At 40.3% G+C, this 22,947-nt stretch overlaps 1 protein-coding gene across 10 annotated transcripts in view; it reads left to right on the forward strand.

The window, feature by feature from the left end:
• Window positions 1-22,947, forward strand: part of XRCC4 (X-ray repair cross complementing 4) — a 102,503-nt gene that overhangs the window by 25,540 nt on the left and 54,016 nt on the right. For all 10 annotated transcript variants that reach the window (XR_013977196.1, XR_013977197.1, XR_013977198.1 and 7 more), the window contains 3 exons: window positions 16,372-16,538; window positions 19,343-19,495; window positions 21,536-21,639. Coding sequence is in view for 7 of the 10 variants with exons in the window: in XM_080973037.1 (XP_080829163.1) it covers window positions 16,372-16,538; window positions 19,343-19,495; window positions 21,536-21,639 (424 nt within the window). In the remaining 3 variants the exon portion in view is untranslated. The remainder of the gene's footprint in view (window positions 1-16,371; window positions 16,539-19,342; window positions 19,496-21,535; window positions 21,640-22,947) is intronic.

Consider the following 22,947-nt stretch of genomic DNA (forward strand, 5'->3'; position numbering starts at 1 on the left):
CCTTGGGGGGTTCCCCAGCTGCTGCCTCCCATCACTCCTCTGCAGCCAGCCAGTCCACGACAGCATGCAAATTCATAATTCAGGAGTTCCATGACTCGCAAGGAGCAGGGAACGAAAGTATATTTCAGGTGCATTATTGAATGTTGCATCTCTCCCTATCTGGGGGAAAAAATAGGCATTCTTGAGAAAATGGAACTGAAACCTGCCTGAAGGCAATAGTGCTGTGTGTAATTGGCCCAGTTTGCTCATCACTTTAAACCATTGTTTAAACCAGGGGTCGGCAACCCGCGGCTCCGGAGCCGCATGTGGCTCTTTTACACCTTTGCCGCGGCTCCGGGGCGGATACTAGCAAGGGGAGGAGGCGCATTGTGCGCCCCGACACTCCCCACTGTGGCAGGCGCTGTACTGGCTGTGACGTCGCATGGGGGCGGTGCGTGTGTTAGTCACGCACCGTCCCGACGTCACCTTCCCGCCCGCCCGCTACATTGTAAGGGGCATGTACGCTGGTCACTGCATTGAAAGGGGGCATGTACGCTGGTCACTGTTTTGAAGGGGAGTGAAGAACACACACACACAAAAAGGTAACTTGTTAATTTAACGTTTATTTCTATGAGGAGGAGTAATTCTGAGGGGTCAAACAAAGAAATAATAAAAAAGTGACAAAAAAGTTATTTTTATAATGACGAGTTTTGCGGCTCCCAGCTTTTTTTTCTTCGGAAACGGGTCCAAGTGGCTCTTTTTGTCTTAAATGTTGCAGACCCCTGGTTTAAACTATGGCTTCATGTGATGTGTGAACCAGGACATTATCATGAATGAACTAACCATTAACATGTTAGATGAAGAAATGTGATTGGATTAAAGGTTATTGTGGATGTGATACTGAATATGCTGCTTGGAAGTACAGAGGCCAGAAATTTGCTCTTGTTATAATAGCATCCTGCAAAGCAATATATCGGGTGCCAAATAATTTATATACCAAATAGTCATGTTTTCTAGCGGTTCTTACTGCGTTGTGAACTCGGTGACTTTTTCATTTCTGGAAACTTGTTTTAGACACCTACGACCAGAGAGCAAGATCATGCTTTCATGAGCCCAGTGGAAGTGCTTGGCACAGTAAAAACTCCATGCTCAAGTATCATGAGAGCAGTCATAGTTACACAGAACTTCTTGCAGTTTATCAGAACTTTTATTACTTTCTCTGCTTGAGAAAATATTACAGACCATGGATCAAAGTCTAGGGATAGCAGTGGGGATCTTTCCAAAGGTTTCTAATCTCTCATTATGCCTTCTTACGAACCTTGGCACTTTGGAAGAAGAACTTGAGTCTGATTTGGATGATGAAACAAAAAAGTTTATTCATATATGTTGACTTTAGGATTTCACAGTGTTATGGCCTTGATAACAAGATGTCCTGTCCTTGAATGTCCTATGAGGGCAAGCTGATAAAGCATGACTAATTCATTGAAATGGAAGTGAAGGGGAAGAAACAGAGCCTCAGACTTGTGCTTGAAAAATAGCAGTTTGTTCTTATTTGAAGATCTCTGTTGAAACATTTGTAAATTAATTCAGGATACAATCGTGGTATATATACATTTTGTAAGTAAAGAGATAAACAAATAAACAAAGAAGAGTGCTGAGTCTGTGAACAAGGTTAAATATACTAAAACAAGTTTTTTCTGCAATTCAGGAGTAGGAAACTTGTGGTTCTTCTAATGTTGTTGGACTCCTAATGGTCAGGGATGATGGAGCACGTAAGCCCAGCAACATCCAGAGGGAAACAGGTTACTCACCTCTGCTTTGGTTAACATATGCATGCATTAATAGGCAAAACTGAAATTGGCTTATTTTCATTTTTCTGAGGGTTAAAAGGTAAAGGTACCCCTGACCATAAGGTCCAGTCGTGGACGACTCTGGGATTGCGGTGCTCATCTCGCTTTATAGGCCGAGGGAGCCAGCGTTTATCCGTAGACAGCTTCCGGGTCATGTGGCCGGCATGACTAAGCCGCTTCTGGCGAACCAGAGCAGCGCACAGAAACGGCGTTTACCTTCCCGCTGGATCGGTACCTCTTTATCTACTTGCACTTGACGTGCTTTCGAACTACTAGGTGGGCAGGAGCTGGGACCGAACAACAGGAGCTCACCCCATCACGGGGATTCGAATCACCGACCTACCGATCGGCAAGCCCTAGGCTCAGTGGTGTAGTCTAGAGCGCCACCTGCATTCTGAGGGTTACATCAATACACAGACAACTTGCATTGCACGCATTTAACTTGCATGATTTCAGCTTTGTGTGCTTGGCAGCCAACCAGCTGAAATTGCACAAATTAAATGCACAAAAGGTGGAAAGCTTAAAAGCTCTTCCCACACTGGGTTTTCCTAGTGCACCAGCTTCAGAAAGGTAGGGGTATTCATGCGGAAAGCAGTTCCAGGTGGTTTTGATTGCAGGGATTGCCTATAAATCTGAAATCACATACAATGTAACCTCACGTATGTTGCAAGGTGACGGGGGCGGGACACAGATTAAAATACATGTTGATGTTTTGTATTCTAATACCTTGCAATGCTTCTTACCATGGAAAGTCATCTTGGGGGGGGGGCTGCGCTGAATGTCACCCCCTCTTCGGGCTGAAGGGGGGGTGACATTCGGTGCTCCCCGACTCCCAAGCCTACAGCTTTGCTGCTCGCTGGGCTTGGGGGAGTCACGGGCGGTGCGGGGCACGCTGAATGTCACCCCCTTCAGGATGACAGCCGGGACGGCCTGCACCCCCCTTCCTAAACCCCTGGCTGCAGCTGATCAAGGAAGCTAGTGTTTGTGATATTCCTGAGCGAAAACAGAAGGATGTGTGGGCCTGGCCATAGGAAGGATCCAGGGCTATAGTCTTGTCTCCTGCTCCAAGGCTAACTTGGCTGCTGTCTGAGAAGGGTAGAGGCAAGCAAGTGAGCAATAAATAAAAGTCACCAATGCAAAGAGAAACTACACATGTAATATAGTGTGCCTTAACATTGCATTGTCTAAAAGTTTGAAATTGAAACTTTTAATTTCATCCCTGTTTTTTCCAAACTCCTTGCTTCCATTTCCTGCTACTTGAACCAGATTTCCTCTTTTCTCTCCCCACTCCTGCACTTTGCCAACAACCCTTTACAAATTAACTGAAAGAAATAACTGTTGATTCTACCTTGGGTATACATTTTTTTAAATGTTTCCCCGCCATTTACTGTTTTACAGCCTGCATCCTGCATATTGCTACTCTTTTTCTTTTCTTTTTAAGTTGGGAAAATGATAGCGGAAACATGTTGGTCAATATATCCCTGCATTAAGCTAGAACAGCTGCAGTTCAGCTTTTTCATCCTGAAAGCTTGTGGGATTGGCTGAAGTTCATTTTGGATCTCACTAATTCTTCACGCATTTAGCCTTTTGTGTTCCCTTTGGCTCGATTGTGCAGGGGGAAAAACTCTTTCTAAAAATGTTCTTAAGCTGTAATATTTAAAGTAAACAGACTGTGCATTGCTGTGGTAACGAGACAGCACCCATGAATTGTATCAGCTTTGTCAACTGAAAAAAATATTTAAGTCGTTCATCTTGGACGGTAATCTCCACCCAGGTTTGTATTTGTCCAAAATACAGTTTCCCCCCTCATTACTTACTTGTTGATCACTGTGTGATCTTGTGATGTCACCTGCTACTTCCTTGGAGGGGATGGGCAATGGTTCAAATACCCTAGTGGATAAATCTTTGTATGGGAGTCGAGTCAAAAGTTTCTGTAGCCAGTCAGCATTGTCATGACATTGATTGAAAGGGCAAGAGAAGAGTGGAGAATGGTCTACCCAATTTAGAGCTGAACGCTGCATTTCTGTTGTGATCAAGCTGTGAATCAAGCCTTCCTATCTTGCAGAGCTGATGGTTGCACAAGGAGGCATTCCTTTGTGGATATCTTGTGTCACTTGACATGGTGAAGCATTGCAGGTTGTCAACCTGGTCCCACTGCCCGCCAGTGGGCGTTTCAGGATTCTAGGTGGGCAGTAGGGGGTTCTACAGCACAACCTGAATCCTTGTTCCATCGAGCACTGGTGGGCGGTAAGGAAATTTTACCATCAAGAAAGATGCCTTAGTGGGCAGTAGGTATAAAAAGGTTAACTACCCCTGCATTAGATGGAGCATTATTTTAATTTCTTGCCCAATGCTACTGCAGAAGGGACAAAAAGAATGAAAACAATAAATAATTACCAATAAATAACCACCACCGCCCAATACCAAAATCAAGCGCTAAAAGAATCAAAGAAATTAAAACACGCAATCATTTAAGAACTTACATAGTACAGTGGTACCTCGGGTTACAGATGCTTCAGGTTACATACGTTTCAGGTTGCAGACTCCGCTAACCCAGAAATATTATCTCGGGTTAAGAACTTTGCTTCAGGATGAGAACAGAAATCACGTGGCAGCAGCGGGAGGCCCCATTAGCTAAAGTGGTGCTTCAGGTTAAGAACAGTTTCAGGTTAAGAACAGACCTCCAGAACGAATTAACTTCTTAACCCGAGGTACCACCGTAATTATTACCTATGTTTTTGTCCATTCTATGGGGTCAGATTTAGAAAAAGCAAGGTATGGATATCGCCTTACCGTAGAAAGAGAGTTGAATATTGCTACTGAAGAGAAGCCAGTAGCAGTGCTGGAGTATGGATTGTTTTAGTCCATCATAGAGTGACCTATCCAGGTTAGTCACAGACTGGAGAGGAGCAGTGGAAAAGCTTGCATCATTGACGTACTCATTTCAGATCACTTTTTACTTTTTCACTAGTGCTGATTAGACTTTGGCTTTTATAAAGCAAGAAAACAATCTTGCAAAGCTCTTTCAAACTTAAATTGGCCCAATAAAATTCACTTTAATGACGTGCATTCTAGTGCTTGGTGAAGCTCATATACCTGAATGAATATTCCCCAAGGAATTCTACCACTTTCAACTTAAATGCCTGTTGTTATAATTAGGTGAGTTATAATATCGACTGACCTAGGTCACAAAATTATGCCCACTTACCTGGGAGTAAGCCCCATTGAAATCAAAGGGGTTTACTTCTGAATAAGATTGCACTTCAAATGCTACACACACACCCCCGACATGAGGGAAAGCAGTGGAAAATCATGTTGTAAGAGTGCAAGGCACAGATGTATTGCCAATGCTGTGATTGTGGATGTGGTTGTGAATGCATGTCTTCCAGACACTGCAATAATCACAGTTGCTGCCACTTAGATTTATGATGATCGGGTTTCCTCACATTCCATTTGTTTAAAGGAATACCCAGGAATGGTTTGGGACTGTTTGCATGTGAAAAAATGTTTTGCTCTTCCCTAATATCATACATACCATTATCAACTTTCTGAGATGGAAGCAATTTAAGTTTCCTTCATTCATTTGTCCTGTTGGGAAGACCATGTTTCACGTGTGTCTTAAAACGCATTTCAGCATGCCAGATGTTACGTTCTCTGCGAGTAGCTGCTGAAAACATGATGCAAAATGTGGAATAATTGAATTATCTTAAGACAGCAGACTCCTTGATACCAAGGACTTTGGTATGTAGGGCAGCTGCATGGCTTTCAGTTTGTTTAAGCCTTAATGAACTTTGTTTCTACTGTTTTTTTTTGCCTTGCAAGCAGCCAGGTCCAAGTTAAATTATCTAATTTAACAGTACAAATATTTAACAGTAGAAATATTTTAGGATTTTAAATTTATTTTAATGGCTGTCATTGTAGTACATCTAAGACAGGGTTGGGGAATCCAAGGCCCAAATGCGGCCCTCCAGTACTTTCTGTTTGGCCCTTGGGACTATCTCCAGACCATACCATCTCTCAGAGGCCACCCTCTTGAATGCTTTCGAATGGCTGGAATGTGTTCTGTAACTGTGATAATGCCTCTTGTCTTCGTGAAAGGAGGATGGAGAGAGGTGTATGCCTGACATTTTAAATTCATTATTAAATATCAACCATTTAAACACATCTAAATCAATGTTATTTATCAGTTTTTAAAAAATATATAATAAATCAGAGTCAGATATGATAAACCTTTCCAGTGTGGTCAGGTACAGTATTAATAAATAATATTAAATAGCAGCTAGTTCCTAAAAAGAGCCAAGCAGGAAATAGCAAACAGATTTCGGCTCATGCTGTCTCCTGCTCCTCCACTCTCTCATATTCTGGTGCAGTTCTTAAAGGCTCCAACAGCAATAGAGACAAGGGGAAGGGGAAATTGGTGTTCAGGCTTCCACCTTATGCTTTGGATGTTCCTGATTTTCACGACCATTCTTGACACTAAAAGCATTTTTAGAAAGGGAGCGTTTACATGAGGTGTTTGCTCAAACAAATGGGTGTTTGTTCAGAAGTAAATGCCTCTGAGTTCAGTGGAGCTTCCTTGCAAATAACCGTGCAACAGGATTTTCTGCGGCCTCATTTCAGAAAAGGCGTATTTCCCAAACAGATATTCCATTTGCTAAAGAAGTACAGAAAACTTTGCCACAGTAGAGGAAATGTGAACCCTGCTTCACAGAGGATGTGCTCTTGATTCTGTCAAGCTGTTTGTAACTCAGAGTGCAGTTGCAGAAATGAGCATTCAGTCTTCTTGTGCTATGTATGTAGTAACCAGGGTACGCTAATCCAAAATACGGCTTGAGTTAATTAACTTAAAATGATTATTTTCTAAACTTTTGCTGTATGCAGCTGAAAGAAAAGGTAAAGTAATGTTTCCTGTAAAAACTTGATCTGAGTAAAACACTAAAAGTTTGGACACCGTTTTTCTCAAATGTGTACTTTGTATACAACATACATTTTAGGTTAAGCCCCCAATAAATAAATCAATGAAATGACTCTCCCTCGGGTACCACCTTTGTTAACCTTGGCACAGCTGTTGTAATTCAACTTGCACACACAAATATAATGAAGTCCTTGACATTGCAGATTTTCTGTAACTGCTGCTTAATGGCCAGGCATTGTAAACATATATACCCCCCTCTGAAATTGTACTGATTCAAAATGCTTTTAAACTTTTTTCAGCTGAAGTTCATACTTCTCATCTGTGTGGTGGCCGATATTGTACTAAGGTTGAATTAGATCTTTGTTTTTAATGACCATTAATGGCTAGGTGCTGGGCAGCAGGGTCATTATTTACTTAGTTACCACAAAATACCACCGTGTACTTCACTGAAATTGAACAGCAACGTCTCTGGAAACAGTGATAACGCTGGCTTACCAGCACATTATATCCTGCCAGACTGTGACTGCATATTCTGATCTTGAAAGCTAAATGGGATCAGAGTCTTGGAGGCGAGACATCCAACGAAACTCCTTTTTTACTGCATGAACGGCTGTTGATCATTCCTCATGACACTCATTATTCAAACTCTGTGTTTCAGGAAAGGGAAATATGTGATGCCATTCATGGACTTGTCACTGAAAACAGCATTGTGTGCCATGATATCCTCCGTTGTCTCCCTGTAACTTTTAGTGAGAGAAACGTGACGTGGCATTATGCATTTCCCCACTCCTGCTCCACAGTGCAGTGATGGCACATCAGTCAGGTATAAGGAACCCGTGACCATCCAGATGTGATGTTAGCACAGCCTTCCTCAACCCGATGTTTTGGACTTTAGCTTCCTTCATTCCTGACCACTGGCCATGCTGGCTGGGACTGATTAGACAATGTCTAGAGGGACAAAAGTTCCCCATTTCTGAACCAAGAGAGCCAGCAGAGCAGGCTGTCCTGCTGCAGGTTGCCTGGGCCATTCATTCACTTCCTCTTATTCCACTGTAGTTTGCAGCGCCACCCATCTGTGGCCAAGCAAACTGTTGCATGATGACACTTGTACATTTTCATTATATAGTAAGAAATGCTTACATGTTAATTTGCTAAGTTATCACCCTTCTAATTTTTATTTAAGTAACTAAATTTGTTTTTTTGCAATCAAGTTAGAGTGCATTCCTCTTATACTGGACATGCTACTCTTGTTTAACATAAGACAGTCTTCTCCAAGCTGGCATCCTTCAGATCTTTTGGACTAAAATTCCCATTAGCACCGGTAGCTAGCACACTTGTGCTGTATAGAGGCTAATGAGCAAATAGAGAGAGGTTGAGAGAAGTAATGAATGGAAGATACAACTGGTGCATTAAGAAAACCTAAGAATTGGCTATTATATTAAGCATGTATGTTACATAATAATAATAATAATAATAATAATAATAATAATAATAATTTATTTGTACCCCACCCATCTGGCTGGGTTTCCCCAGCCACTCTGGGCGGCTTCCATAGATACCAAAAATACACTAAAATATCACAGATTAAAAACTTCCCTGAACAGGGCTGCCTTAAGATGTCTTCTGAATGTCAGGTAGTTATTTATTTACATGTGGGTTCAGGGACTGTTTCTCCCCTTCAAAACAAAGAATCTGAAAACTTGTGTTTTACAGTGGCAAGGTAGACTTGTAATCGACTATAGAGAAGGGTACACAATCTTATTGCATTTAAGTTTATCTTTAGTCGAGAATATTCGTTTAAGAAAGGAAAACTGTTGCTGACCTCTTGCACAGTTAGCATTATCCAATTGGTTTTGATAGAAATGTTGTTTTCATAGTTGCCAGAATTTCCTCTTGTTTCACTGTGAAGTATCTCCCAGTTTTCCTCAAGAGAATTTTATGACACAATCCTAATATTATGTATTGAATTAGTTTTGCTTTGTAGGCTAGAAGAAAATATTGCATGTTAACCAATCTGCGGCAATGTTTTCCTTATGTATTCCAAAAACTGCCTTCCAGTTTCCTGTCCTATGTTCTTTCATTTTCCTCCTTCTCCTATGAAAGAAGTGTGTGCCTTCTCACACAAAACTGACCGATAGAAAATATTTGCCTTTAGATTTGATGACAGGCTATAGAAACTGTAAAACTATAACAGTAGACACTTCCTCTCACTGTCCACTCACCATGATATTTCCTACCAGTATGAGGGCAATGTCCATCTGCAGTCCTTGGTGCCAGCTAGCTTTTGGGGTTGCAGAAATATTTTTCTGCAAGGATAAGGAGTATCTATCAATAAAGCAGAATCTCTCCTAATCTTCCCACCATATAGATTATTGAAATGTTTACACATGAACTTCCCAATATATTAATATAGAAAGTGGTGATTCAAAAGCCTTAAAATAATACTGAATGTGCCATTAAGGTAAGACGGGGAATATGCAGGAGAAATGATTCTGAGGAGATATGGAGGGCGCTTGTAGAATTTGTACTGTTAAAATGGACAGGGGTCAAACCATCGCAAGAGGTGTTGAAATTTTGGGAGGTTGGATAGTTATAATGGAATGGTCTCGGTGGTGGGGTGCACATTTTTATTATTATTTATTTATGATTATTACTTTGTCAAAATATTTTTTTAAAATTTAACAAATGTATAAAAATAGATAAAAAATTAAATAATAATGTTATTAATAATACTAATAATACTGAGCGCTAATACTTTAAGGCTAAAGTCTTTAGAGAGGTTTGTACTTGCTAATAGGTGATTTATACATAATTTACTTGACAATTCTAGCTGGATGCAGTTTGGAACTTCAGTAGGATTTTGTAAAATATTAGTATTATGAGCATTAATAATTCAATTTATATCCTGCCTTTCTTCCTGGAGGAGCCCAGTAAAAAGCACCAAGAAAACAGGCTATAGTTATTTGAAATGAACATAATGTTATTACTCATACTGGAAAATTGTTTGTAGTACTCAATTTAGAAACATGTATATTTTGCCTCAGTCTAGGCATTATCTCATGCTTATTCATATTCACGGGGGTATACATTGACTTTCCATGCTAGGAACCAAAACACAGAAATGTGAAAGCCTCCACAATGGTTGAGATTTTCACTTTCTGATTACTGTATATTCAAAAGGAGTTGGGTTTAAATTACTGCACACCACTGCCGTATTAATTTCAGTGGTATGTTTAAGAGGTACTTTATATAGTTTCCATTACTTCTCAAATGAAAAGGTCAACACCTGAAAGGGAAGTAGTTCCCAAGACATGTTCTCTGCATACCTGACATTTATTATGCTAGACGTTTCAGTTGTGTTTTATTAAGGCTTTTTAAAAAATCAGTCTGGCTTTGCCTTTCTATAAATATGGCCAATTGAGATGTAGTTTTAACATGCTCCTATTTATGTAGCTGCTACTACATCATATGTTGGTGTGCTGTTGCTTTTCTTAAAAGTGCTGGAAGTCTTAATTATTACTTTTGCCAACTTTGTGTGCTTTGACAGCATATTGCAAGCATGATAGCAAGCACAAATCTATATTTATATAACTCTGCAGCTCACATTCTGGTTGTGACGGTTGATGGTCTGATGTTGTTAATTGACTGCTTATTATTTGGCAACCTTGAGAGGCCTGTGTGAAAACTGGGTTGTTTACACCTGTTATAAGGCTAGGGTTGACTGCCTGAGGCTGCCTTAGGCAAAAGATAAAATGATGTGTTTCCATTCTGATATATGGAAGCTAGCTGGCCTGGCAGTCTATTCATTCTTCAACACAAGAGTCTTCAACTTCACCTAAGGGGCTAATTTAGGGGTGTGAGATAGGCTCGCACACACTCCCATGCGAGTATAATAAACATTAACAGCTTGCCTCTTGCATCTTGCTGAGGCAATTAGCAGCAAACCAAAGTCACCATTTCTGAGCATGTGGTTAGGAGTGTTGGAGAGGGTTTCTCTTGCCCTCCCAGGGCTGGTAACTCACCAGCTTGCCTTGCCTTCATCTGTCTGCTTAATTCCTACTTAAATCTGGACCTGTCTTTGTGTCTGCTCATACAAGCCAGATGCTTCTTCTGAAATTCTACTTGAGTATTCTTCAATTCAAGGGTGTAGCTAGCTGCTCTGGCACCCGGAGCAGCAGGGGCGGGGCGATCCACGCATGGGGGTGCTGCAGCGATCCGTGTTCCACCCAGGGCGGGGGCGCTGCAGCAATCCGCCCAGGGGGACACCACAGCGAGCTGCCCACAGAGTCCGCCTGGTGGATGCAAGCCCCACGTTGCCGTTTTGGGCAGTGTGGGGCCCCGAGCCACTGCGTCACTCCACGTTATGCCCCCCACGGTATGCCATTTTGTCACCCCCTCTGGGATGACACCCAGGGCGGACCACCCCCCACCCCCTTCCCACACCCCTGCTTCAGTTCTGTCCATGGGTTGTGCATGCCAGCCAGCCAGCCATGCTTCCTCCATCGCTGACCTTCCTGCTGACTGAAGGAGAATTATAAGGGCATTTGGCTGAATGCAGTTACAGTGCACCTTGCAAACAGGAACCCAGATTACACAGGGCTCTCTCTCTCTCTCTCTCTCTCTTCTCTCTCTCTCTCACACACACACACACACACACACACACACACTATATCCTCACACAGTACAGTGGTACTTCGGGTTACATACACTTCAGGTTACATATGCTTCAGGTTACAGACTCCGCTAACCCAGAAATAGTGCTTCAGGTTAAGAACTTTGCTTCAGGATGATAACAGAAATCGTGCTCCGGTGGGGCGGCGGCAGCAGGAGGCCCCATTAGCTAAAGTGGTGCTTCAGGTTAAGAACAGTTTCAGGTTAAGAACGGACCTCCGGAACGAATTAAGTACTTAACCCGAGGTACCACTGTACTCCTGCTTGGGGCCCCTGCACCCTTTGCTAAATATCACCCAGCCATTGAGCAAGCCAGATAAAACTTAGTTAGCCCTTCTAAGCCACTTATGTAGCCTGAGCCTCTTGGTTGCTATAATAATAATAATAATAATAATAATAATAATAATAATAATTATACCCCGCCCATCTGGCTGGGTTTCCCCAGCCACTCTGGGTGGCTCCCAACAGAATATTAAAAACACGATAAAACATCAAACATTAAAAACTTTCCTAAACAGGGCTGCCTTCAGATGTCTTCTAAAAGTCAGATAGTTGTTTATTTCCTTGACATCTGATGGGAGGGTGTTCCACAGGGCGGGTGCCACTACTGAGAAGGCCTTCTGCTAATATTGGAAATGTTGTGTGCACTGTTTTTGTTGTACCTGTTTAGTTTTGATTTTATGTTTTATTATATATTTACCTTGCTTTCATTGTAAGCAGCCTGGAGAACTTTGTGTGAGGGGGATGATGAACAAATGCTGGGGTTGTGTGGGGAGAGATATTATGGCCCATCCTTTCCATGCGCATCCATTGTAATTTCTGAACAATTGCTCTAGGAAGCCTACATGAATCCATTCTGTGCATATGCCGCCTCTGTTCAGATGGCCATTCATGGAGTAGGCAGGTCCAGCTGTTGATAGACTTACTTCCACCACCACCTGCCCCATGTTCAGAACACATATCCCCTCCTTAAATGTGAACCAACTAGCTTTCCTATGAAAGAGAAAATGAGGAAACCATACAAACATCAATGATCTGTCTTAAAACAAACCTCTTATAACCCAGCTCAGCTTTTGCTGATGCGACACCTAGAATACTGTAACCAAAGTTTTTACTTTCTTTCCAGAATTTTCAGACTAAAGGCTAGTTTAGCTTTTACATTTTTTGTAAGTGTGTTGCGTAATAACACGGGTTCTTTGCCGCACCCAGCAATGACATGGTTGCTGTTGAACATTATCCCTAGAGATAGTGATGGCACAGCTTAAAAAAACATGTATCAGGACCACTAACTGATTAACTTAGGAAATCAAATGGCATAATGTTTTCCAGATGGATGTTTTGTGAAAACAAGTTTTTCATTGTGTCAATCTCAAACAGGAACACTTGGAAAGTGATTTTAAAAATATGATATAATACTTTTATTGTTTAAGTTTCTTGCATCATAACTTGTTGCATTGATGTGGCATTTTGTTATTTGAAATGTATCAGTTGCATTCAATGTTTTACATAGAAAAAGTGGGATATAAATATATTGTGATTAAAAAAAAGTCCTTGTTGAGGCAGGATTATGTACCCAAATATTTCTGATATATTTTCCAAATTTTTTATAAAGAATGTTATGAAATGGTTTTCTCTGCACTATACAGCAGCAGCAGCTCATTTTTTTGGGGGGGGAATAGAGCATTGTGGGGTTCGTACAGAGCCCCCGGTCGTCTCATGGACTATTGACCCGTATACCACTAATCCGCTGCCCCCAACCAGGTCCTCCCTGGTAAATCACTTAGTCTCAGTCAGGTTCTTAAGTTAACAAAGAAGAGTGTAAAAAGGTAAAGGGACCCCTGACCATTAGGTTCAGTCGTGACCAACTCTGGGGTTGCGGCGCTCATCTCACTTTATTGGCCAAGGGAGCCGGTGTTTGTCCGCAGACAGCTTCCGGGTCATGTGGCCAGCATGACTAAGCCACTTCTGGTGAACCAGAGCAGCACACGGAAACGCCGTTTACCTTTCCGCCGGAGCGGTACCTATTTATCTACTTGCACTTTGACATGCTTTCGAACTGCTAGGTTGGCAGAAGCTGGGACCGAACAACGGGAGCTCAGTCCGTCGCGGGGATTCGAACCGCCAACCTTCTGATCGGCAAGTCCTAGGCTCTGCGGTTTAACCCACAGCGCCACCTGTGTCCCTTAAAGAAGAGTGTAGTTTATTGCAAACACAAATAAACTTTAACTGCATTCAAAAAGTTGTTACTCTTTACCTTCTTAGTCTTATTTTATCCTGTCTCTAACTCTTCTATCTCCCCTCACACAAGAACCAACTGCACTAACTGTCTCTCTATTTCCAACTGTCTGCCAACTGCTTTCCCAACTGCCTTTTCCCAACCAACCAACTAACTAATTAAAACCAACCTTGGGCTAAGCCCTTTTATAAACAGGTGGGCTCCGCCTCTGGCTTTTCTATTGGTCTACCTATTAACTCTTTCTCTCCCCCTGTACAGACATTTTCAAATGAACGGGCAAACGCCACAAGCACGAATCCCCTTTTCTTCTTCCAGTTGTGTAGATGGCAGGAGCAAGACAGTGGTGAGATCAGGGAAGCTCCGGGGTGGCAATGGTCATGTCCTGGAAGTGTGAATCTACCTGTGGGACACTGCTGCTGCTTCTAACCCAAACGGCTCCCAGACTTGCCCTGTCCTGGCACATGCAGCCCTGCCATTGGCTGTTGCTGGTCTACATCCCCCCCCCCACCTCACAAATAAGTGAACTTCAGCAAATTCCGCTTCCATCCCCCCTTTTCCCTCGAATTCTGACATCCCCAGTGAAGAGTAGCTGAGGTTTTCCGCATAAATAAAAGCAACGGTTGACTCATTACGAAGAAAACCATATATAATACGCTGCTGAATTAGGAAAGGATCTGTATGGGGTGGTTGGAGCTGGTTTCTTGTCTCTGTGTACAGTAATTTATGTAGAAGGCAGAATATTGCAGGTGAGGTCTTCCTCTTCCTGGTATCTTAATTATGGCAGAAACTGAACTCCATGGAATTTTATGCTCTCTGTGAAGCTATTAAGGGTACAGAAGACTTCTTGGGGACTGGTGGGAAGGTAGTCTTATTGGGAATGGGGACTTCCTTAGATGAGGGTTTGATAATGTGATGGATCAGAACAATGTGCCCCAAATCAAGACCTTGTTATGTCAAGTGCTCATTATTCTCATTGGAGAGGTTACATTAAGTAATATGTTTGAATGTTGAATATGTAAGTGAATGTCTAGAGAGAATGGATAAAACAGACACCATTAGATGTACTGCTGGATAAGTGCTTAATAGTTATTTTATTTGTATTTGTTTAAAAACCAATAAAAATGTTGTTTTTATATAAAAAACCAATGTACCCTCCACCCTCTTTTTCCTGTTTTGCTCCATTCTTTTCCTCCCTATGTCATCCAGCGGATAGAGCCTGGAAACAATTTGGTATAGAGATCTAGTATTTTATATTGTATAATACAGTTGCTCACTCTGAACAAACCAACATCAAAGCAAAAGAAAGAAAAACCTACAAAACCCAACACCCTGTGGTGTAAGACTGATTTTCTCAACCAAATATCTTTGCAATTGTAGTAATTGGAAAAGTTAGTATTTGGAAAAGGTAAATGTTATCAGAAGAAGCTTGATACTAGTTTCACCCGAAGAGCATCAGCGCTCAATGAAGTCGTTGATTGGCTAGGCAAAAGATACAAGGTTTTAGAAATCCAGGTAGAGAGACAATTCCAAACAAGCTATATTGGTGCATGCCCAGTTAGACTATAATCCTATAGCTGGATACATATGAGTAAGCCTAATTGAATTCAATACCATTTTCTTCTTATTAGGCATGAATATAGGATTCTGCTCTTACTTGCTTTGCACTGTGTCTCTGTCATGTAATGGGTATTATTTTTTTAAAAAAGTGGGGGACTTCAGATTGAGACACCAGCGGATCCACTTAGAAATGTCAGTGGAATATATATACTTGACCACCAAAATCCTGGTGTTGGGTTCTTGTTAAATGTTTTGTTAGTACACTGAAAAGAGAAGTGAGAAACAAAGTAATTACATTTGCACATGGTACAAAATCAGATAGCTGAAAACAGCTGGAGGCAGTAGGAAGATATGAATTGATCTGTAGAGATTTCAGCAATGTGCAGAAATTAGTGAAATTTGTCTTGGGGAAAAACATTAACTGGGGAAGGAAAGGGAGGAGTTGGGACACCAGAAAAAAATAAATTTGTGAACCACCTACATGTTGTACAGTGGTGTAGCAAATACCCATGACAGAAAAAGTGACGTAGGAACTTAAATTAGCTAAAGGCAGAGCTTTTTTCTGGGGATATGCAGGGGTATACATGCCCCTAAACATTTTGTGAATCTAAGTTTGGCCTCATTGTCATCTTCGCTAGTGGAGTACCTTAACTCTTGATAAAATGTAAAAAATTCAATGCCTAATGTCCCAGGCTTTTTGGATTGATAAATTGATTTATTAATAAATTCTTAGTTTCCCAATGACTTTATCAGTTAGCAAGATCTGAATGCACATGCAATTTCTTGTGGCTTGTATTAGACCACTATGCTGGCAAAGACAGATTTGAGAGGTATAGCTTTATCCTATGCAGATGCAATAAAGTCCTATATTTTATGGCACTTCTGTTTCAGAAGGCAGCACACAATCTGTGTTTTATTGGAGTTCCATTTACAGTTGAAATGAAACTAATCCCTGCTCTAATGTCCATTTTCAAATATCAGTAGAGACCTTTCAGATCAAGTCCTAGGAAGGAAAAGCTATCACCAGTATACAAGCTCTATCTTCTTGCCATTGTTATTTGTAACTGGAAAGCATTTGTAGAGTGACCATTGAAGATGCCTGATTGAAAATGGGTATCCTGACCTTATCTAGCTAAGTAACTCATTGTTTCTTTTTGTCCTAGTTTAGACTCGGATCACTGATGTTACAGAAAGTCTCAGGTCCGGCTGAAGTCATTAGTGAGCTGATTAGCTATTGCCTAGACTGCATGAAAGGACTACATTCAAAAAATGAGCATCTGCAAAAGGAGAATGAAAGACTTCAAAGTGATCTGGATGATGTGCAAGAGCAGTAAGTTGAAAATAAACTGCATGGGATGTTTTTGGTTTGATTTTTATTCTAATATCAATGAAATAGCCACAATAATCTGTGCTTCTAAAGTAAGGATGGATAATGGCTATTTTGATGATAAAGGGTCTTAAAATAACCTTCTTAAAATATCTTAAGGGCTGTCAACTGGAAGATGGAGCAAGCTTGTTTTCTCCTGTTCCAGAGGGTAGGACCCGAACCAATGTTTTCAAATTACAAGAAAGGAGATTCCGACTAAACATCAGGAAGAATTTTTCTCACAGTAACAGCTGTTTGACGGTGGAACAGACTCCCTCGCGAGGTTGTACTGTAGACTCTCCTTTCCTGGAGGTTTTTAAGCAGTGGTTGGATGGCCATATGTCATGGATGTGTTAGTTGAGATTCCTGCATTCCAGAGGGGTTGGATTAGATGACTCCCGAGGTCCCTTCCAACTTCAGTTTATTGGCCCACTTTCATCTTATCACTGCCTCCAACTACTGGCTTAATAGCTCAACTGCCTCTCCTGATTCAGATGGTACAGATAGAGCTTGTGTCATCTGCATATGGATGATACTTCACTCTGAATCTCCTGTTGACGAAGGAAACTAGAGAATTATTATTATTATTATTATTATTTATTTATTTATTTATTTATACCCCACACATCTCTGGGTGGCTCCCAACCGAATATTAAAAACAATACAGCATCAGACATTAAAAACTTCCCTAAATAGGGCCACCTTCAGTTGTCTTTTAAAAGTAAAATAGTTGTTTATTGCCTTGACATCTGCTGGGAGGGTGCTTCACAGGGCAGGCACCACTACCGAGAAGGCCCTCTGCCTGGTTCAGTGGCCCCCAACCCCCTGAGACACTCCAGAAGGCTACTGTGGTTAACAGTTTTGAGAGATCAAGGAGAGAGTGCAGTGTTGCACTGCCACCATCTCTCTCCCAATTAATCATCAACAAGGGTGACCAAGCCAGTTTCAGGGCCATGAGGAAGCCTGAAGCCAGACAGGAATGTAATCTAGAACAAAAAGGAGAGCAATACAAATAAAATGAGGACATAAGGCAACAAAGGATGAAAGTAACACTTGCAAACTTAAATTTTGTAAAATGTAAAATGTCCCTCCTTATACTAGATGCAACAAGTTTTTGGTCACCTTCTAAGATGGTGGAGCTTGTTCTTCTGTGAAAAAGAAGCTGCCTGGTTTTTGTGACTTTCATAATCCTTGCATGCCACTACTCCGTGCTAAACCAGGAATCTGCTGGTGTTAATGTAAATCTGTTGCTTTTAGCAATAATAAAAGCATACTTCCATCTGCCGAGCTTTGGTTTATCCTCCAGATAGCTATAATTCAGAAATTTGTACGGATTTTGTTTCTTACTGAAAGCAGTTGTAGAAGTATTTTCTGCAAATGATAAGGTCCTATGGCTGATGTATAAGCAAGATTGAACTTTTTGAACCTTGCTGCTACAGAATAGGAAAAAACTCCAATCATCACTTTGTCTTTATTTTCTGAAACATTTTTTTAAAAATTTGCTTCCCCAATGAAATGTGTAAGGATGCTCATTTTACTGTTAATCCTCACATTTTACCGTTTCTGTTCAATTTCCCCACCCCTGCTAAAGAGTTTGAGGTTTGATTTATAGTTGATTAGTACATATCATCTTTCTTTTAAGAGTTACTGAGCTGATCTACATGCTAATAATACACAGCCATTTGCATTTAAATTAGATGAATTATTTATCAGTTGTTGAACACATCAAGGCAGACTCTGTTAGTAGTTCATAAGATTATTTTCCCATTATGGAATTTAATCTGTAAAGCGGTACAATCTGTATTTGCTAATATTTTAAACTGGGCTAGTGACCTAAAGAGCCAAATACATTCTGAAACATAAGCTTAATAGGTTGGGTCTTTATGGTTTAATATGCACAAAAAACCTGAATTTAAAATTTTAAATTTATAGACACTGGGTGAAATCAGTGGGCCTGCTCAGAGTAACATTGAATATCACCCAATAGTATGACAGCACATTCCATTTTAGGAGCTGGTTTCTCCACTTGGGTAAACTTGGAAGGCTGCTGTCATGCCTCATGCTTTTGATGTAAGCATCTAAGACAATTTAGAGACCTCTCTTACTCTTTATAATAAACATGAAATGTACGTTTGTATTTTTATTAACATTTTAAAGTTTTTAAAGCTCATCTGTGCTAATACATATATGATTATTAATAACCTGCTATACTCATTCCAAATAGCAATATGTTTATCCAAACAAAGTCTGCATCTATAAGCAATCTGTTCATATGTTGTAAGTGCTGTAATGTCTTCAATCCATTGGTTAAAGGGCACCATAGTTTTTCCCCCTTCCAATTCATCAGTACCAGTCTCTTGGCCATAGTTAGGGCACATAGTTAGAGTCCATTTTTGTTGTCCAGTTGTCAACTTCCATATGATAGGTATATAATTCAAAATACTATTTTCTTCTGAATTTTTTTAGTTTTTCCGTACAGTCAGACTTATGTTCGTATATTACCTAGACAGTGGGACAGTGTCTTAACTTCTGTAAGCAGTGGTATCAATGGATCTAAGACTTACACAACAGAAAATCATGTTTAGAATATATTAGACTTCACTACGTTTGTATAGAAAAGGACTGTCTAACACTACTTCTTGTTGGAGATTTAATAATCTTTGAAACATCTTTGAAACATATGTTCTTGCATATTCTCACTAAGTTTTGGGGAAAAGTTTTGAAGTGTATAAAGCTGACTGTGCGGAAATGTACATTTTGTTTTTAAGGTTACAAAAATGTGTTGAAGCTAAAGAAGAACTAGAGATGGAACTTTATAAAAGATTTATCTTGGTCCTCAATGAAAAGAAAGCTAAGATAAGAAGCTTACAGAAAAGTTTGAAAGAAGCTGAAGAAGCTGTCTTGGAAACAACACAAGCAAGGTGCTCTTTATTACTTTCTTTGTGCTACTAAGCATCATGCTTAAAATAAATATGGTTCTGTTTGGTTGACTCATCTAAGCTTCAGCAGAATGATCTTACAGCAAAAATCACTTTGTTGAGCTCTGAAGTGCAGGCACCTTTAGCAGTTCTGCAATTCAGTCTCATTAATGCCATCTAGAAGCAAAGTAGTAAATCTGAATCTTCATTTGAAACTGTCAAACATTTTGTATATCACAGGCATGCCTGCCCGTCTTTTCTTAATCCTGGCTTTAAAAGAAGGATAAAAGTGTTAACTAATGAGATACCTGATATGCAGACTGGGCTTTCCTTGAAAATATTTGTGATGGTGGAATGGCTAAGACTTAGCTAGAACAGAGATTGATCAGGGTTAGCAAAAGTTTATTCCATGTAAATGCAGTAAAGTATTAGAGCTCGTTAATAATAATCTGAACTTGACGAAAGGAGCTATTGGTGGCTATTTTCCCCACTAAGAGTGGGCCTTTGTTTCCACTGAGGAAGCTAATTGGGACTGTAGAAGGATGTATTTGTAGGATTTGAAGCTGTATCACCATCTCTAATGGCAGATGACCTTGAAAACATCAAGCTTGTATAATTTTAGGTATAAAATAAAATACCCTATTACTCTGGCTTGTTTCACACAATGCAACAGAAACAGGCACACATTGCAAATTTTGCATGTACCTTGTTTTTACTATTATGCATAGTATTCTCCTGGAAATGTGTTCAGGACCTTACTGTGACTTCATAAGGGAGGGGAGAAGAAATCATGTTGTAACTAGGGGTGGACAAATCAGTATATTTCTTCTCTGTGTACTTTTCCATCTGTTCATTCATAACACATTCATTTCATCTCATCTTGATATTTATCTGTATTGTTTTTAAAGCACAAAGATCCTAAATATGTTTGTATGTATTTCCTCACGCAATCCAAATTTCTAAATATATTTTTTCTCACAGTACACATCAATGTATTTTGATGTATTTTATCCTAAAATAATGCATTTGATGGTACTTTTTTGAATGGAGAAATTCACTGAAAAATTTAGAGGAGAGCAAAATCTGAAAGCTTAGTTTCCAATCTGTGATTTAATCCGGAAGGTGAAGATCAAATAGATTCATATTGAAATTCCCAGAATTAGTCGAGGAGGTGTGGATCATGTCAACCAGTCTTAGAATTCATTTTACCTTTCCTTTCTGTCCTTGTTTTTCTCTTTGTTTTAGCAACATCACACATTACATACTAAACTTTTTAATGATAACCTGTTATAACTATCGTATGTGAAGTGGCCTTTAGACAGATGATTGTAACACTGACCTTCAATGGCTGGGTCAGGACCCACAGCTGGGTTGTGCCCTGACCTAAAGTGGGTCACACCACCAGCAGCACTATCTTTTAAGGATTTGTTTTTTTAATGGAGAAACACAGAGAGAAAGTGGGGAGAGTTAGGAAAAGGAGAAAAGGAAAAAGGAAAAGAGAGAATGAGAAAGACAGCAGAGAATGACTAAAAACGTATATATGGTGAGGAAATGGGTTTCATTGGAGGTTAGGACTAAGGTCAGTCCCAATTATGAAAATGTTGGAAACTGCCAGCTTAAAGGACTTTTGTGAAATCTTCACCACACTTACTTCATTTATTATACTTTTGGAAAGGAACATATTTAAAAAAACATGTAACCACCATAAATGTTATCTAAACTGATGAATCACAATAATGTTTTTTTTTCCCAAAGAAAAATGGGGAGGGAACCTGAGTTTGGTCAGATTTGTCTAAAACTTTCATTATCCAAAACAATCCAGATATCTTTATTGCACCAGACATTGGCCATGACAAATCTGAATCAAAGCAGAAGGGGTGTCACACCACAGATAATGGTCTCTATTTAGATCTCTTATCCAATTAATGCAATTCAAACAAATACCTGTTCATCTGCGCTGCATATGCAGATGATGATGTCATATCTATTGGTTTAAAATGTATTTTAAAGGCATGAGAAGGGAATGCCTTTGTGCTTTTACAGGGACACCATGTCTACATCTGAAAATAAAGTTGAAACAGAAGATTATGACGGAAGCACTGATGATGAAAGTGAAAATTCAACGCAGCCCTCCACATCAGCGGCAGGTGAGGTAGACCAAATTGTTTATACCAGAGATATCACAGGCATCCCTTTTATTTTACAGGAATATTTTATGATGAAGGCCAAGCTGTCAGGCAGACTACTTTGCTGCTGCCACCACCTGCTCCTCTCCAGCATCCTTTTGTCTCCCTTGCTGCCTTCAGTATGTTGGGGCTTTCCTGGGCTGCCTCCAGTCACTTCAGACAGTGGCAAAAGAGGAGGAGGGAGCAGTGGCGGAGGGGGCAGTGGCAGGATGCAACACTTTCTGTTTTGCTTCAAGCAGCAAGATGTATTGAGCCGGTCCTGTCTCCAGTCCTTATTTGACTAAGATTTGTACATGCTACTGGGATTACCCTCAGGTTGAGGTCTGATCCGCATATGCTATTTTATCAAAGTGCTCCTATGATGTGAATGCTACAATAGTTGTCATGACGCTTCTGATGGTTGACTTCTGAAATTCCTAAGTTAAAAAACAAAAACTTCTCCCTTCCTGTTAGAGGACACTGAATACACACCAATCTGGAAGGTACTGAAAAAATACAATTTTATATAAAGGGTGGGTGGGAGGCAGCATTGATTAATTTCTAAGAGATGAAAATGATCAGAAATGGATTTAATGCTGTGCCAGAGTATTGTAATAATTGTCATTAAAAAGGAAGCATCTGTCTTTATGCTGAGTTCCAGTAAGTCTCATTCCGAAAGGCCTGGGAGCTCTCTTTTATCTTCATGATGAAAAGCTCTCCCCAGGACACTTTCCCCTGCATCTGCATAGCATGACAGACACACTCTCAATATGGTGTTATAGATTTGTAAAACTTAGTGCAAGGGCTTTGTAAGACTAGGCAGGCTGGAAGCAATATGAATAATATTTTTATCCCTCCTTTATTAAGTTAAAATATAACCAGGTTCTAAAGTAGCAGAACGTTTGGGTTATTGCTGTTCTTAAAATAAATTAAGAGTATTCTGAACGTTGCTGTTCTTAAAATAAATTAAGTTCAGGTTTCCATATTGCTCTATCTTTGCTCTGCACATTTGTTTCTCGTGGCAAATGTGGAATAGCCTGTTCATTATCTATAGCTTCACATGATGGACAGAAATGTAGGAGACCAAAGCTGTTAATTCCAAAACCTTTCTGCAGATGGATATTGCAATATAATAGACATTTGAAAGACAGCTCACTCTTGTGGAACCATATCAATTCCCTCCTCCTCCTCTCAAAAAATTGAACCTGTCAACATAGGCTGCTATTAGTAGCAGCCTTTGGGGCTTATTGTATAAATTGGGTTTAGGGGGTGGATTGGCATAGTAGAATA

Source organism: Podarcis pityusensis, assembly GCF_964106645.2.
Source record: "Podarcis pityusensis genome assembly, chromosome: 11".
Lineage (NCBI taxonomy): Eukaryota > Metazoa > Chordata > Lepidosauria > Squamata > Lacertidae > Podarcis > Podarcis pityusensis.